Here is a 16912-nt window from a genome sequence, read left to right on the forward strand (position 1 = left end):
GGGGACACCCCATGTTGGATGGGGGCGGGGGACATAGGTGGGGCACAGGTGGGCACCCTGCGTCGGATGGGGGGGGACACAGGGGGAGGACCCTGCGTTGGACTGGGGGGGTGACACGGGTGAGGACCCCCACTTGGGAGCACGGGGGGACACGGGGGGGCGGGGGGTCACCCTGTGTCGGGTGGGGAGGACACGGGTGGGGACCCCCTTCCTGCTGTTCCCTCCGCCATGGGGCTTCCCTCTGCTGTGGCCGTGAGCTGCTGCCAGCTGGGTGCGGCCCCCCATCCCCATCCCCACCCCCATCCCATCCCATCCCCCGCCCGCCCACTCTCGTCCCGGCCCCGCCCCCCGCCTGCGGCCCCGCCTTGTCCCTGAGGCCACGCCCCCCACTGCCGCGCATGCGCTCTCCACCCCACTCCCCGCCTCTCGGCGCAGCCTCCCCGCCCGCCGCGCATGCGCACCGCGCCGCCCCGCCCTCCGGGCCGTTCCCGTCCCGCCGCGCTCCCCGCGGCCCCTGGAAGGTGGTAAGCGGGAACGGGGGGAGCGGAGCGGCGGGGGGACACCCCAAGGGACCGACTGAGGGGGCTCTGTGAGGGGGGACCTCAAAGGGACCCTCTGAGAGGCCTCTGCTGAGGGAGGGACCCTCAGTAGAGACCTTCAGGGGGACCTGGTGCTTTGGGGGACCCCCTGTGAGGGGGCTTTGTGAGGGGGGCCCCCCCAAAGGGACCTTCTGGGGGGGTTTTGCTCAGGGGGGGACCCTCTGTGGGGACCCTTCGGGGGACCCTGCACTTTCAGGACCCCGCTGTGAGGGGCCTCTGTGAGGAGGTGACCCCCCAGAGAGACCTTTTGAGGGGCCTTTGCTGGGGCGGGGGATCCCGTGCTTTCAGGACCCCCCTGTGAGGGGGGGGGACTCTGTGAGGACCCTCTGAGGGGGCTCCGTGAGGAGGGGACCCCCCAAAGGGACCTTTTGAGGGGCCTTTGCTGGGGAGGACGACCCTCTGTGGTGACCCTCTGGGGGACCCCGCACTTTCAGGACTCCCCTGTGAGGAGGTTCTGTGAGGGGGGGACTCTGTGGGGACCCTCTGAGGTGGCTCTGTGAGGAGGGGACCCCCCAAAGGGACCCTCTGAGGGGGCTCTGCTGAGGGGGGGACCCTCAGAAGGGACCTTCCGGGGGGACCCCACGCTGTGGGGTGTGTGTGGGGGTCTCTGCGAGGAGGGGGCGTGGCGGCCATGTCGTGGCGCCGGCAGTGGTGCTACCTCTGCGACCTGCCCAAAACGCCGTGGGCCGTGGTGTGGGACTTCAGCGAGGCCGTCTGCCGTGGCTGCGTCAACTTCGAGGGCGTTGAACGCATCGAGCCGCTGCTGGAAGCCGCCCGCCGCCTGCGGCACCGCCAAGCCGAGCTCCGCTGCGCCGTGCCGCTGAGCCGCCCCGCGGAGGTGACGGCGGCCGAGCGCTGCGCCCCTGCCGCTGCCGCCTCGCCCGTCCAATGCCGAGTGCCTGGCGGAGCTGAGCGCAGCCATGCGCGGCCGCGCCGAGGCCTGGCCGGGAAAACCGCTGGCGGTGCGGGAACGCCTGGCCGCCCTCGCTGGCTGCGCTCCCTTCAATGTCCGCTTCCGCAAGGACCATGCTTTGGTGGGGAGAGTCTTCGCTTTCGACGCCGCGCCCCGGCCCGGCTTCGAGTTCGAGTTGAAGCTCTTTGCCGAGTACCCCTGCGGCTCTGGCAGCATCTACGCCGGCGCACTGGGCCTGGCCAAGCGGATGTTCCAGGACTGCCTGCGCAGCGCCCGGCAAAGCCATCTCCTCTGGTTACAAGTACCTGGAGTACGAGAAGCGCCGTGGCAGCGGCGACTGGCGGCTGCTGGGCGAGCTCTTCACCGAAGCCGTCCGCTTCTTCCGCCACCCGCCAGCGCCCGATGCCTTGCCGCAACAGCACTCGCCGCCACGCTGCCGCCGCCGCAAAGCCTCGCCGCTGCCGGACGAACTGCCGCCTCGCCGGCAGCACCCGCCGCCAGGCGACACCCGCTTCTCCCGCCTCGCCGCCGTCGCCGGTGCTGCGCTGCGGGCTGTGCCGGCGCCGGGTGGAGGATGCGCACTTTGTGCAGTGCCCGGCGGTGCCTGCTCACCGCTTCTGCTTCCCCTGCGCGCGGGCGAGCCATCCGGGCACGCGGCGGTGGCGACGTCCACTGCCCCAGCGGCGGGCGCTGTCCCCTGGCTGGCTCCGCCATCCCCTGGGCCTTCATGCGGGGGGAGATCGCTGCCATCTTGGCTGGCGACATCCTCGTCAAGAGGGAGCGGGACCCCTGAGCCCCCCGCCCCTGCCCCTTGCCGCCGCCGTGCCTGGGTTTTCCCCCGGCGCCGCGGGGTGGGGGTTGACAAGTGCCTGGTGCTGGGGTTGGGGGGGGGGGGGGGTGTCTCCCCAAAGCTCTGTGGGGTTTTTTGGGGGGGTTTCGGGGCAATAAAGTGACGCTTTTCTTTTATTTTTTTTTGGGGGTGGGGGGGTTTGGTTCAGCTGCGGCGTGGCTGGTTCGGGGGGCGGGGGGGGGATTGGGGGGCAGGGGGAGTTAAGGGGGGGGGCAGGGGGGAATGAGGGGGGTCCACGCTCCCCACGTCCCGCGATTTCCACGTCATTTTAGCGGGAGAGGGGCTGCCCGTCTCCCCCCTTTCCCCGCTGCGCATGCGCGGCGCGCCACGCCGCCCTACCGCAGCGCGGGGAGGCGGAGCCTGGGGAAGGGGCGGGGCCGGCGCGGGCCACGCCTCCTGGCCGGGCCGGCGCATGCGCAGCCGGGGCGTGGCGGCTGCGGCGCGCGCGGGTGGCGGTGAGGGGGATGGGGGGGTTTCTGTGGGGGTCTGCAGGGTGGAGGGTGTGGGTCCTGTGGGGGTCTGCAGGGCTGGGGGGGGGGGTCTGTAGGGCCCCGGGGGCTCCGTGGGGCTCGGGCCGTGTGTTGGGGCGGGCGGGGCCCGGCGCGGCGGGGTTGTGTAGGGGGTGGAGGCCCGGGGGGGATGTATAGGCTCCTGGGGGGGGGGAGGGGGCTCCATAAGGGCCTGGGCTGGGCGCTATGGCTGTGTATGGACACGGGGTGTGTGAAGATCGGGGGCTGTGGGGTGGGGGGGGTCACTGTAGGGCCCTGGGCAGTGTGGGGAGTGGGGCCCAGGGTGGGGTGGGAAATGGGGCTCTGCAGGAGATGGGAGCTCCTGGGGGGGGGGGGGGGGGGGGGTGTTTGCTGAAGGGGCCTGTGCTGGGCTGAGGGGAGCTCTGTGGGGCCCGAGATGGCGTGGGGATGGGGATCTATAGGGTGGTGTGATGGCACGGGCTAGGGGTGTATGGGACGTCCCAGGGGGATCTGGGGGATCCCGGGGGCTGTACAGGGTATCTCTGCGCTGTATAGCACAGCCTGGGAGCCATATAGATGAGCCAAAGGGCCCTATAGAGCATCCCAGGGGCCATATGGGGTGTTTCAGGGCAGTATAGCACAGCCTGGGAGCCATATAGACCAACCTAGGGGCCCGATAGTGCATCCCAGGGGCCGTATGGGGTGTTTCAGGGCTGTATAGCACAGCCTGGGAGCCATATAGACCAACCTAGGGGCCCTACAGTGCATCCCAGGGGCCGTATGGGGTGTTTCAGGGCTGTATAGCACAGCCTGGGAGCCATATAGACCAACCCAGGGGCCCTGTAGAGCATCCTGGGGCTGTACAGGGCATCTCTGTGCAGTATAGCACAGCACGAGACCCATATAGACCAACCCAGAGACCGTATAGACCATCCCCGGGGCCATATGGGGTGTTTCAGGGCTGCGCAGGGCCTCCTAGTACCTGTATAGAGCAAGCTGAGACCATATAGGGCGTCCCAGGGGCTTTGCGGGGGGTCTCTGGGCCGTATAGAGCATGCTGAGGCCGTACAGGGTATCGCAAGGGCTGTAGGGGGGAACTGCAGAAGCTATGTAGGGTGTCTTGGGGCCGTATAGAGCGTCTGGGGCTGTATAGGGCATCCCAGGGCTGTACGGATCCTCTCTGGGCTGCATAGAGCATCCGGGGCCTGTATGGGCTGTGTCTGGGCCATATAGGAGATGACATGGCTGTATGGTATATCTGGGCCGTATAGGACATGGCAGGGGCTGTATGGACTTTCTCTGGGCCGTATAGGGCATGGCAGAGGACGTATGTGATGTCTGGGCTGTGTAGGGCACGGTGGGGGCTGTGTGGGCCATATAGGGCATGGCAGGGGCCTTATCGGCCCTACAGGGCATGGCAGGGGCCGTAGGGGCATGGGGGCAGCCTCAGGGCCTTATAGAGCCGCCCGGGGGCCCTATGGATGGGGGCGGGGGGTGACGTGGCTGTGCCCCCCAGGCGGGCGATGGCGGGGCCGGGGGGGGCCGAGGGCCCCAGCACCCGCATGAGCGTGGCCTCCCAGTTCTTCAGCGAGGAGGAGGGCGCCGGCGCGGGGATGAGCACCTCGGAGCGGGTGGGGAGGGGGGAGGGGGTCCCTGGGGTCTGGGGGGGGGTCACTGGGATCGAGGGGGGGTCCCTGGGATCCCCTTGGGTGGGGGGTGGGATCCCTGGGGTGGGGGGGGATTGGGAGGGAGAGTGGGATCCCCAGGGTGGGGGTGGGATATCTGGGGGAGGGGGGGATACCTGGGATCTGGGGGAGGGGGGGCAGAATCCCCAGGTTTGGGGGGGAAGGTGGTCTCTGGGATCTGGGGGGGGTTGGATCTTGGGGGAAGGGGGGGGGTGATCCCCAGGGTGGGAGTGGGATCCCTGGGGTCGGGGGGTGAGTGGGATCCCCAGGGTGGGAGTGAGGTCCCTGGGATGTGGGGGAGGGGGCAGGATCCTTGGGGTCCATGGGGAGGGGGGGTCCTCGGGATCTGGGAAAGGGGGGGGGAATCCCCAGAGGGATGCAGTGGCTTTAGCCAAGGGGGGGGATCCAGCCTGGGGGTGCAGCCGCTGCCCTGAGGGGATCCCGCGGTGCCCCAGGGGGGACAGGGGGACCCCCGGGGCGGGAGGGGGGGGCACCCCCTGACTGAGCCGGCCCCGCAGGTGGTGGAGCTCCTCAACCAGACGGCCCTGGTCGGCAGCGACGCCAAAATCACCATCCTCAAGCAGGTGAGGTGGCAGGGGGCCCCCCGTGCCCCTCCCTGTGCCCCCCCCCCCCCATGCCCACCGTGTGCCTCCATCCCCAGGTCCAGGAGCTGATCATCAACAAGGACCCCACGCTGCTGGACAACTTCCTGGATGTGAGCCAGGAGGGGACGGGTCCAGGGGGGTGCTGGGACAGATCTGGGGGGGTACTGGGATGGGTCCGGGTGGGTGCTGGGATGGATCTGGGGGGGGTGTGCTGGGACGGATCGGGGCGGTTGGGTGCTGGGATGGATCTTGGGGGGGCGCTGGGGTGGATCTGGGGTGGGCACTGGGATGGATCCGGGGGGGGCACTGGGACTGATCTGGGGGGGCACTGGGACTGATCGGGGGGGGCGCTGGGGTGGATTGGCGGGGAGTGCTGGGGTGGATCCGGAGGGGTACTGGGAAGGATCCAGGGGGGTTAGGATGGATCTGTGGGGGGGACACTGGGGTGGATCCAGGAGTGGACTGGGATGGATCTGGAGTGACTGGGATGGATCTGTGGGGGGCACTGGGATGGATCCGGGGGGGCTGGGATGGATGCAGGGGGTTGAGGGGGATCAGGGGGGTTGGGATGGATCTGGGGGGCACTGGGGTGTGTCAGGGGGTTGGGATGGATCCAGCCCGGAGCTGAGCCCCCGCTGTGTGCCCCCCATCCCCCCCAGGAGATCATCGCCTTCCAGGCTGACAAGTCCATCGAGGTGCGGAAGTTCGTGGTGGGCTTCATCGAGGAGGCCTGGTGAGGGGCGTCGGGGGGCTCAGCACCCACTTGGGGGGGGGGCATCACCCTACGGGGGGGGCGTAGGTGCTGAGCACCCGCTCTGGAGATGCCTGGTTGCCCCGTCCGGGCTTTTGGGGAGCCGGGCAGGAGGAGCTGTGGGTGCTGAGCACCCCACGGGTTGTCTTGTGGGTGGGGGAGCACCCCTTTGGGTGCCCCCCCTCCGCCCCTTCGGGTCCCCCCCCCACTCTTTCAGGTGTCCCCCCCCACTCCTTTGGGTCCCCCTCCACCCCTTTGGGTCTCCCCACCCCATCCATTTGGGTCGTCGTCCCCCCCCCCCGTTTGGGTCCGCCTCCCCCCATTTGGGTCCCCCCCCCACCCCTTTGTGTCCCCACCCACCCCCATTTGGGGGTGTGTGTGTGTGTGTCCCCCATTTGGGTGTCGTGTGTGTCCCCCCCACTATTTCCCCCTATTTGGGTGGTCCCCCCCACCCCTTTGGGGCCCTCCCACCCACCACCCCTTGGGGTCCCCTCCCCCCGCCATTTGGATCCCCCCCCATTTGGCCCACCCCCCCCCCCACTCCTTCGGGTCCTCCCCCACCCATTCGGGTCCCCCCCCACCCATTTGGGTGTCCCCCCCAGCAAGCGGGACATCGAGCTGCTGCTGAAGCTCATCGCCAACCTCAACATGCTGCTGAAGGACGAGAACGTCAACGTGGTGAAGAAGGCCATCCTCACCATGACCCAGCTCTACAAGGTGGCCCTGCAGGTGAGGCACCCCGGGGGGCACCCGTGGGTGCTGGGGGGGGGCGTCAGCCGTTGCAGCTGAACCCCCCCGCCCCACCCGCAGTGGATGGTGAAGTCGAAGGTGATCAGCGAGCTGCAGGAAGCTTGCTGGGAGATGATGGCGGCCATGGCCAGCGACATCATCCTCCTCCTCGACTCGGACAACGACGGCATCCGCACCCACGCCATCAAGTTCGTGGAGGCGCTGATCATCACCCTCTCGCCCCGCATGGCCGACTCTGACATCCCCAAGCGTCACGAGAACGACATCAGCCTCGAGCGCATCCCCAAGGACCACCCCTACATCAAATACAGTGAGGCGGCGGGGCGCGCTGGGTCGGGGAGGGGGCACCCAGCCGAGCGTGCCCCCCCCACCCCGCACCCCGTGTCCCCGCAGATGTGCTGTGGGAGGAGGGCAAGGCTGCCCTGGAGCAGCTCCTCAAGTTCATGGTGCACCCGGCCATCTCCAGCATCAACCTGACGGCCGCCCTGGGTTCCCTGGCCACCATTGCCCGCCAGCGGCCCATGTTCATGGCCGAGGTCATCCAAGCCTACGAGACCCTCCATGGTAAACGCCGCCGTCGCCCGTGGGTGCCGCGCCTGTCGGTCGGGGGGTCCCGGCTCCCCGGGGGGCTGGGGTCCCAGGCATCCTCGGTCCCCGTTCCTGTGCACCCACTGTCCCGCCTCGAGCGAGGACCCAACCTCGCCCCGCGGGTGGCAGACCCCGATGGCCCCCCTGGCCGTCCCCGACGCAGTGTGTACCCCCCACCCCACTCTTCGCAGCCAACCTGCCCCCGACGCTGGCCAAGTCGCAGGTGAGCAGCGTCCGGAAGAACCTGAAGCTGCACCTCCTGAGCGTCCTGCGGCACCCGTCCTCAGGGGACTTCCAGCCCCAGATCACCACCCTCCTCGTCGACTTGGGCACCCAGCAGGCCGAGATCGCCCGCAGCATGCCCAGCCCGCGCGACGCCCGCAAGCGGCCCCGCGACGAGCCCGACGCCACCCTCAAGAAGATGAAGATTGGTGAGAGCTGGGGGTGGGGGTCACGGTTGTCCCCTCCCCGGTGGCACCGAGCACCTTAAACGCCCCTCGGGTCCTCCCGCCGCCCATCAGGGTCCTCCCAGTCCCTCCTGAGGTCCTCCCAGTCCTCTCTTCGGGACAGATGGTGGCATTAAAGACCCCCCCCAAATCCTCCCAGTGCCTGTCAGGGTCCTCCCAGTGCTGTACTGGGAACACTGGGGACCGGTGGTGGCATTGCAGCACCCCCCTGCCCCCTGAGGTCCTCCCAGTGCTCTCCTGGGGACCTGTGGTGGCATTAAATGCCCCCAAAGTCATCTCAGTGCCCCTCAGGGCCTTCACAGACTTTTCTGGGGTCCTCCCAGTTCCCTACTGGTCACACTGGGGGTGACTGGGGGCACAGCACACTCTCGGGGTCCCTCCAGTGCCTCCTGAGGATGAGTGGTGCCATTGACTCCCCCCTGTAAGTCCTCCCGGTGCCTGTCACGGTCCTCCCAGTGCTCTCCCGGGGACGGGTGGTGGCATTTAAGACACACCCCCCCCCCCCCCCAAGTCCTCCCAGTGCCTCTTGGGGTCCTCCCAGTCCCTTCTGGGGGTGGTTGGTGGCATTACCCTCCCCCGCCCCTCGTCCAAGTCCTCCCTGTGCTCTCCTGGTGACCGTTGCCAGGACAGCCCAACCCCTCGAGTCCTCCCGGTCCCTGTGTGGGGTCCCGGCTGCCCGGCAGAGGCCAATGTCCGCCCCCCTGGGGACGCTGACCCCCATCCTGGCAGAGCCCCCCCTGGGCGAGGATGACGAGGACAAGGACCTGGAGCCAACGATGGTGACGGCACCCAAAGCCGCCAGCCAGGCCAGCGTCCCCTCGGACACGGACATCACCGCCGAGTTCCTGCAGCCGCTCCTCACCCCGGAGAACGTCGCCAACCTGGTCAGGGGCTGGGGCCATGGCGCCGGTGGGGGGGAGGCACCGCTTTGGGGGGGGCTCCAGCAATGTCCCCCCCCTTTTTTTGCAGGTGCTGATCAGCATGGTGTACCTGCCCGAGGCCATGCCCGCCTCCTTCCAGGCCACCTACACCCCCGTGGAGTCGGCCGGCACCGAGGCGCAGATCAAACACCTCGCCCGCCTGATGGCCACCCAGATGACGGCCGCCGGGCTCGGCCCCGGTGAGCAGCGGCCGGGTGCGCACGTCCCATGTCCCCCCCTCATCCCCCCCTCTTTCCCGCACCTTTTTGGGGTGCTCGCCCGCTTGGCGACGAGCGGAACGCCCCTCCCACAAAAAACAGCATTGGCCAGCTGGGTTCTTGAGGTGAGCCCGGGATCTGCCAGGAGTTGGAGAGGTTGGGGGGAACCGAGCGGTGGTTTGGTGAGGTTCGTTAAGTCTGATGGCAGGGCTCGCCTGGCTAATTACTGCGTGGCAGGCGCGCGCGAGGGGAAGGCGAGCCAGGAGGGAGGGAGAGCGACTGGCGCCGAGCGGAGACGCGGAGGAAGGGGGGACCCTGGCGTCGAGTCGCGAGGTTCGGGGCTGCCGAAACTCCTCCTGGAGCATCGGCGCGGCTGGGTCGGAGGCTCTCCTCCCGCTCTGCTCTGCCCTGGGGAGGCCCCATCTGGAGTGCTGCGACCAGTTCTGGGCTCCCCAGTTCAAAAAAGACGAGGAGCTACTGGAGAGAGTCCAGTTCTGGGCTCCCCAGCTCAAGAACGATGAGGAGTTACTGGAGAGAGTCCAGTGCTGGGCTCCCCAGCTCCAGAACCATGAGGAGCTACTGGAGAGAGTCCAGTTCTGGACTCCCAGTTAAAGCAAGATGAGAAGCTACTGGAGAGAGTCCAGTTCTGGGCTCCCCACTTCAAGAACGATGAGGAGCTACTGGAGAGAGTCCAGTGCTGGGCTCCCCAGTTCAAGACAGATGAGGAGCTACTGGAGAGAGTCCAGCGCTGGGCTCCCCAGTTCAAGAACGATGAGGAGCTACTGGAGAGATTCCAGTTCTGGGCTCCCCAGTTCAAGAAAGACTTCCAGAGGTCCCTCCCAACCCCGACCAGTCTGTGATGCTGTGGGTCCAGTCTCAGGCTTGGAGTCGGCCACGGGTTTCTGTCTAACGCCATTACCTCCGCGGCGTTTATGGTAATGCGGAGGGTTAATGAGGTTTCTTGAGTCTTAATTGCACAGTGAGTATCTGTGGCAGGGGTCTCTTCGCCTGGTTGAGGACTCTCCCGCCTTCGGAGCCATCCCGGCTCAAGCGGGGACTCGGTGGTGATGTTTGGAGAACAAAGGCAATGGCATCGCTGCCGTCTCTGGTTTAGCTCTGATAGCTTCCGTGCTTTGGTTATCTTGGAATCTGGGGGTTTGCAGACTACTTTTGGAGCTGTTTCTGGAGGCCTTCGCAGCCTCACGGGGGTCACCCAGCCAGCGGGGTCACCCCGAGGACGCGAGGCTGGTGGCTTCTTGACCTCGAGCCGAGGCTCGGCCGCGCCGTTTCAGGCGTGGAGCAGACGAAGCACCTGAAGGAGGAGCTGAAGGAGGAGAAGGCAGCCAAGCCAGAGAGCGTGCTGATCAAGCGGCGGCTGTCGGCGCTGCCCCAGGGCCAGGCCATCTCAGTGCTGGGCTCCCAGGGCTTGGCCACCAACCTCCTGGAGGAGGAAGCCCCCCAAGCCAAGCGTCGCCCGGAGCCCATCATCCCGGCCACGCAGCCCCGGTGAGGCCCGGTGAGCCACGCCGCGTCGCCGGGGAGCACCCGTGGGTGCTGATGGACCCCTTTCCTCCAAGGCTGGCGGGCGCCGGTGGGCGCAAGAAGGTTTTCCGCCTAAGCGACGTCCTCAAGCCGCTGAGCGACACGCAGATGGAGAAGTTGAAGCTCAATGCCGTCAAGCGCATCCTGCGTGCCGAGCGCGCCGTCGCCTGCAGCGGGGCTGCCCAGGTACACCCGACGCCGTGCCGGCGGTGGAGTGAAGACCCCTTCTGCCCCCCCAGATCTCCCCCAGACCCGCTCGCTTCTCCCCGGCAGGCTCGTGTGAAGATCCTGGCCTCGCTGGTGACGCAGTTCGAGGTGCCGCTGAAGAGCGAGGTGCTGGCCTTCATCCTCGACGACATCCGCGGGCGCCTGGACCTGGCCTTCGCCTGGCTCTTCCAGGAGTACAACGCCTACCTGAGCCGCTTCCCCACCGGCAGCCTGGAGCACTACGACGAGTGCCTCATCGGCCTCCTCGCTGGCCTCCAGGAGAAGCCCGACCAGAAGGATGGGTAGGGACGGGGCCACCAGGGATGGGATGGTGCTGCTGGGATGGGATGGGGTGGGATGGGGCCACCAGGGATGGGATGGTGCTGCTGGGATGGGGTGGGGTGGGATGGGGCCACCAGGGATGGGATGGTGCTGCTGGGATGGGATGGGGCCACCGGGATGGGACGGTGCTGCTGGGGAGAGGAAGGTGCTGCTGGGCTGGGACAGGGCCACCAGGGATGGGATGGTGCTGCTGGGATGGGGTGGGGTGGGATGGGGCCACCAGGGATGGGATGGTGCTGCTGGGATGGGACAGGGCCACCGGGATGGGATGGTGCTGCTGGGGAGAGGAAGGTGCTGCTGGGATGGGATGGGGCCACCGGGATGGGATGGTGTTTGCTGGGATGGGACGGGGCCACCGGGATGGGATGGTGCTACTGGGGACAGGAAAGTTCTGCTGGGATGGGATGGGGCCACCGGGATGGGACAGGGCCACCGGGATGGGATGGTGCTGCTGGGATGGGATGGGGTGGGATGGGGCCACCAGGGATGGGATGGTGCTGCTGGTATAGGACAGGGCCACCGGGATGGGATGGTGCTGCTGGGGAGAGGAAAGTGCTGCTGGGATGGGATGGGGCCGCCAGGATGGGACGGGGCCACTGGTGATGGGATGGTGCTGCTGGGATGGGATGGGGCCATCGGGATGGGATGGTGCTGCTGGGGACAGGAAGGTGCTGCTGGGATGGGATGTGGCCATCAGGGATCGGACGGGGCCACTGGGATGGGATGGTGCTGCTGGGGACAGGAAGGTGCTGCTGGGGTAGGATGGGGCCACCAGGGGTGGGACAGTACCACCGAGATGGGACAGTGCCGCCGGGGACAGGAAGGTGCTGCTGGGACGGGACGGGGCCACTGGGAGGGGATGGTGCTGCTGGGGACAAGAAGGTGCCACCAGGGATGGGATGGGTCCACAAGGGATGGGACGCGGCCATCAGGGATGGGACGGTGCCACCGGCCACTGCGCCAGGCTCTGCAGAGCTGACACGGTGGGAGCCGCAGCTCTCGGGCCACCAATGTCTCCCCGCGGGGTTGCCCATGCGTTGTCCCCTCCCCGGTGGCGTCCCCACCCCACCGCCGCCGTCTGCTCCCCGGCAGGATTTTCACCAAGGTGGTGCTGGAGGCGCCGCTGATCACCGAGAGCGCGCTGGAGGTCATCCGCAAGTACTGCGAGGACGAGGTGGGGACGGTCGCGGACCCCCCGCTGTTGGGGACCCCCAGGGTGGGGGCCGCGGCACCCAGCCCCGGCACCCCTCACCGCGGTCCCCCCCCCACCGCAGAGCCGGACCTACCTGGGCATGTCCACGCTGCGCGACCTCATCTTCAAGCGCCCGTCGCGGCAGTTCCAGTACCTCCACGTCCTGCTGGACCTCAGCTCCCACGAGAAGGACAAGGTAGCGGCACGGGGCTGGGCTGCCGGCGTCCCACGGCGCCCCGAGGTCCCTGCTTCGGTGACGTGCGGCCGCCCCGCAGGTCCGCCAGCAGGCCCTGCTCTTCATCAAGCGGATGTACGAGAAGGACCAGCTGCGGGAGTATGTGGAGAAGTTCGCCCTCAACTACCTGCAGCTGCTGGTGCACCCCAACCCACCCTCGGTCCTCTTCGGCGCCGACAAGGACACTGGTGAGTTCTGGGGACGCCGGGGCGGTGCTGGCTGGGGTGGGGGGGTCCCCGGAGCTGCGGTGACGCCGGGGGTGACGCAGAGGTGGCGGCGCCGTGGACGGAGGAGACCATCAAGCAGTGCCTCTACCTGTACCTGGCGCTGCTGCCCCACAACCACAAGCTGATCCACGAGCTGGCGTCCGTCTACACCGAGGCCATCGCCGACATCAAGCGCACAGTGCTGCGCGTCATCGAGCAGCCGGTGAGACCCCGCGGGGCGGGTGGGGACGCGGTGAGGGGACGCAGCGGCCCGGTGATGCTGGCTCTTCCCCCCCACCCCAGATCCGCGGGATGGGGATGAACTCTCCGGAGCTGCTGCTGCTGGTGGAGAACTGCCCCAAGGGCGCTGAGACGCTGGTGACGCGCTGCCTGCACAGCCTGACGGACAAAGGTGGGTGGAGGAGGGGACGCGGCGGGGTGGCACGGGCCCGGCGGTGACCTGGCACCCCCTCCTGGCAGTGCCCCCCTCGCCCGAGCTGGTGAAGAGGGTCCGCGACCTCTACCACAAGCGGCTGCCGGACGTCAGGTTCCTCATCCCCGTCCTCAACGGGCTGGAGAAGGTCAGGGCGTCCCCTCCGTCGGCGTCCCCTCTGCTGGCGTCCCCCCTCCCCGTGTCCCCTCCCCTTGCATCCCCCCGCTGAGCGCTGCCCTTCCGGGTGCAGAAAGAGGTGATCCAGGCGCTGCCCAAACTCATCAAGCTCAACCCCATCGTGGTCAAGGAGGTCTTCAACCGCCTGCTGGGGACGCAGCATGGTAGGGGACGGGGACAGCCCCAGGACAAGTGGACACGGAGGTGGCACTTCCCTGGGGACAGTGATAGTGCTCGCTGTGGGGATGTGGGGCCTCCCCAGGGTGGGACACAGGACCTTGCCATGGTAGGACACCCTGGAGAGCATCCCTGGAGACAGTGGCAGTGCTTGCTGTGGGGATAGGACCTCCCCGGGGTGGGACATGGGATCTCCCTGTGGTGGGACACCATGGAGGACATCCCTGGGGATGGTGCCAGTGCTTGCTATGGGGACATGGGACCTCCCTGTGGTGGGACACCATGGAGATCATTCCTGGGGACAGTGCCAGTGCTCGCTTTGGGGATATGGGACCTCCCTGGGGTGGGACATGGGATCTCCCCGTGGTGGGACACCATGGAGAGCATCCCTGGGGACAGTGCCAGTGCTTGCTGTGGGGACATGGGATCTCCCTGGGGTGGGACACGGGACCTCGCCATGGTGGGACACCCTGGAGAACATCCCTGGGAACAGTGCCAGTGCTTGCTGTGGGGACATGAGACCTCCCTGTGGTGGGACACCATAGAGGGCATCCGTGGGGATGGTGCCAGTGCTTGCTACGGGGACATGGGACCTCCCTGTGGTGGGACACCATGGAGAGCATCCCTGGGGACAGTGGCAGTGCTCGCTGTGGGGATATGGGACCTCCCTGGGGTGGGACATGGGACCTCCCCAGGGTGGGACACAGGACCTCCCCAGGGTGGGACACGGGACCTTGCCATGGTGGGACACTGTGGAGAGCATCTGTGAGGAAAGTGCCAGTGCTTGCTGTGGGGATATGGGACATTGCCATGGTGGGGCACCCTGGAGAACATCCTTGGGGACAGTGCCAGTGCTCACTGTGGGGACATGGGACCTCCCCGTGGTAGGACACGGGACCTGGCACCTGGTTCCCCACTGCCCCCCCCCCCGCGCTGTCCCCTCACAGGTGATGGCGCCTCGGCCGTGTCCCCGCTGAACCCAGGCGAGCTGCTCATCGCCCTGCACAACATCGACTCCTCCAAGTGCGACATGAAGTCCATCATCAAGGGTGGGTGCTGCCGGGCGGGCCGGGGTCCCCCCCGCATGCCCCCACGGTGGGGCGCTGACCCCCCCCGGTCCCCCGCAGCCACCAACCTGTGCTTCGCCGAGCGCAACGTCTACACCTCGGAGGTGCTGGCGGTGGTGATGCAGCAGCTGATGGAGCAGAGCCCCCTCCCCATGCTGCTGATGCGCACCGTCATCCAGGCCCTCACCATGTACCCCCGCCTCGGCGGCTTCGTCATGAACATCCTCTCCCGCCTCATCATGAAGCAGGTCCGGCTGTCCGTCCAGCTGTCCGTCTGTCCGGCTGGCCGGTCCTCGGGGGGGGGGCTGGTGGCGGGGCCTTGGGGGTGACGGCGCAGGGGGTTTGTGGCTACGGGGGGGGCTAGTCAGCCCATCCTGATCGCCGTCAGGGTGACCGTCTGTCCTGGCGCGGTGTCCTGGTGTCCATCTGTCCTGGCGTGGTGTCCTTCTGGTGTCCAACTGTCCTGTCGCGGTGTCCGTCTGTCCTGGTGCGGTGTCCTGTTGTCCGTCTGTCCTGGCGCGGTGTCCTTCTGGTGTCCATCTGTCCTGGCGTGGTGTTCGTCTGGGTGTCTGTCCCTCTGGTGTCCATCTGTCTTCTTGTGGTGTCCCTCCGGGAGTCTGTCCCTCAGGATGTCCATCTGTCCTGGCACGGTGTCCTTTTGGCGTCCGTCTATCCTGGTGTGGTGTTCCTCTGGGTGTCTATCCCTCCAGGTGTCCGTCTGTCCTGTGCTGCTGTCCCTGGGTGTCTCTGTGTGGGTGTCTGTCCCTCGTGGTGTCCGTCTGTCCTGTCCCGCTGTCCTTGGGGGTCACAGCCTGGCTGCCTGTCCTTCTGGGCATCTGTCTGTCCTCTCCTGGTGTCCCTGGATGTCACGGGCCAGTTGTCTGTCCGTCGGGGTGTCCATCTGTCCTGGCATGCTGTTCCTCTGAGTGTCTGTCCCTCAGGTTGTCCGTCTGTCCCGTCCCGCTGTCCCTGGGCGTCACGAGCTGGTTGTCTGTCCCTCGGGCTGTCTGTGCGTCTGTCCACTCCTGGGGTGTCCCTGGGGGTCACAGCCTGGCTGTCTGTCCCTCGGGGTGTCTGTCTCCCCCCGCCCCCGCCGACACCCCCGCTGCCCCCCCAGGTCTGGAAGTACCCCAAGGTGTGGGAGGGCTTCATCAAGTGCTGCCAGCGCACGAAGCCGCAGTCCTTCCAGGTAGTCCTGCAGCTGCCCCCCCCCCAGCTGGCCGCCGTCTTCGAGAAGTGCCCGGAGCTGCGCGAGCCCCTCCTCAGCCACGTCCGCGCCCTCACCCCCCACCAGGTGACCCCCCCACTACGTGCAGCGGGGGGCGTGGGGGTGGGCCCCCCCCGTGGCCCCCCCCCCCCCCAGCCCCCCCTCACCCCCCTTTCTCTACCCCCCCCAGCAAGCGCACATCCCGCTGTCCACCATGGCCATCCTGGAGGCCTCCGCTCGCCACGAGCCCGACGGACGCAAGGGGCCGCCCGGAGAGGTGGGGGCAAGCGCGGGGGGGGCAGCGGGGTGCCCCCAGCCCCCCCCATGGCCCTGCCCCCCCTCACTGCCCCCGTGTCCCCACCCCCCCCCAGGAGAAGGCCCCGAAGCGGCTGAGCGAGGAGGAGGCGAAGGGGAAAGCGGGGCCCCCAGCCCCGGGGGGGGGGCCTGCTGTGGGGCCCCCCCCCCGCCGAGGCGCCTTCTGACCTGGGGGGGGCCGACCTCGAGCCGCCCCCCATCTTCATCAGCGTCCCCGAGGATGAGGAGAGCTCGGGGGGGACCGGGTCCCCCCCTGACACCAGCCTGGACCCCCCCAAGGTGCTCAGCCCCCCTCAGCACCCCGTGTACCCCCTCTTCTGGTGGGGGGGGGCCCATCTCTAACCCCCCCCTTTCTCTCTCCAGGACCCCCCCGCCAGCACGGAGCCCCCCCTGGCAGGGCCCCCCCCGGCTGAGGCAGCCCCCAGCAGCCCCCCCTCCTCGGAGCCACCCCCCCCCGGCACCCAGAGCCCCGAGGTGCCCCCCGGGGGGGTCCCCGATGCCCCCCTGGGGCCAACGGAGAGCTGAGGGGGGGGGGGGCGTGGTGGGTGCCCCCTCACCCCGCACCCTGGGGTGCTGCGCTCAATAAAGGTGTGGGAGCAGCTCTGGAGCTGGGTCTGCTTTGGGGGGGCACACCGGGACCCCCCTCCCACCCTGAGAACCCCCCCCCCCCCCCAGCACCCCGGGACCTCCCCCTGCACCCCTGCAGCTGGGCGGGCGGAGGTGGGGACACTGGCGACAGGGAGCCCAGGAGTCCCTCATTGATGGGGACACTGGAGATGGGGACACCTGGACTGGTGACCCCAGACCTTCAGAAGCCACCTGCTAACGGGGACACTGGGGACAGTGACCCCACACCCCACAGGAGCCACCTGCTAACAGGGACACTGGGGACACTGGGGCTGGTAATGGTGACCCAGGAACCACCCGCTAATGGGGACATTGGGGATGGTGACACCAGAGATGGTGACCCCAGACCCCCCAGGAGCCACCCAGTAG

At 68.2% G+C, this 16912-nt stretch overlaps 2 protein-coding genes across 5 annotated transcripts; both read left to right on the forward strand.

The window, feature by feature from the left end:
- The first annotated feature begins 474 nt into the window (after positions 1-474).
- SYMPK (symplekin scaffold protein) lies at positions 475-16517 on the forward strand. Of its 4 annotated transcripts, none has more exons than XM_075446138.1 (27): positions 475-524; positions 4349-4463; positions 5036-5101; positions 5179-5232; positions 5782-5855; positions 6476-6602; positions 6684-6933; positions 7017-7187; positions 7403-7642; positions 8408-8562; positions 8648-8798; positions 10109-10322; positions 10394-10544; positions 10632-10867; positions 12000-12081; positions 12182-12295; positions 12375-12522; positions 12603-12763; positions 12844-12952; positions 13021-13121; positions 13224-13314; positions 14275-14376; positions 14455-14642; positions 15512-15688; positions 15792-15878; positions 15973-16195; positions 16280-16517. In XM_075446138.1, the coding sequence occupies exons 2-26, from the start codon at positions 4356-4358 to the stop codon at positions 16081-16083; spliced, it is 3468 nt and encodes a 1155-aa protein (XP_075302253.1). In that variant the 5' UTR covers positions 475-524; positions 4349-4355; the 3' UTR covers positions 16084-16195; positions 16280-16517. The 4 variants fall into 4 exon arrangements, with proteins under 4 accessions (XP_075302253.1, XP_075302255.1, XP_075302254.1 ...); XM_075446139.1 differs by lacking the exon at positions 475-524 and adding an exon at positions 2791-2817; XM_075446140.1 differs by lacking the exon at positions 4349-4463 and having other exon boundaries at positions 496-524.
- On the forward strand, positions 538-2382 carry LOC142365396 (interferon regulatory factor 2-binding protein 1-like). The gene is given in 5 exon segments (XM_075446142.1): positions 538-1445; positions 1447-1783; positions 1785-2000; positions 2002-2148; positions 2150-2382. Coding segments are annotated over 5 exon segments (1071 nt in total). The 5' UTR covers positions 538-1230; the 3' UTR covers positions 2306-2382.
- Positions 16518-16912: the final 395 nt, after the last annotated feature.

This window comes from Opisthocomus hoazin, chromosome 39 (genome assembly GCF_030867145.1).
Source record: "Opisthocomus hoazin isolate bOpiHoa1 chromosome 39, bOpiHoa1.hap1, whole genome shotgun sequence".
NCBI classification, from domain to species: Eukaryota; Metazoa; Chordata; class Aves; order Opisthocomiformes; family Opisthocomidae; genus Opisthocomus; species Opisthocomus hoazin.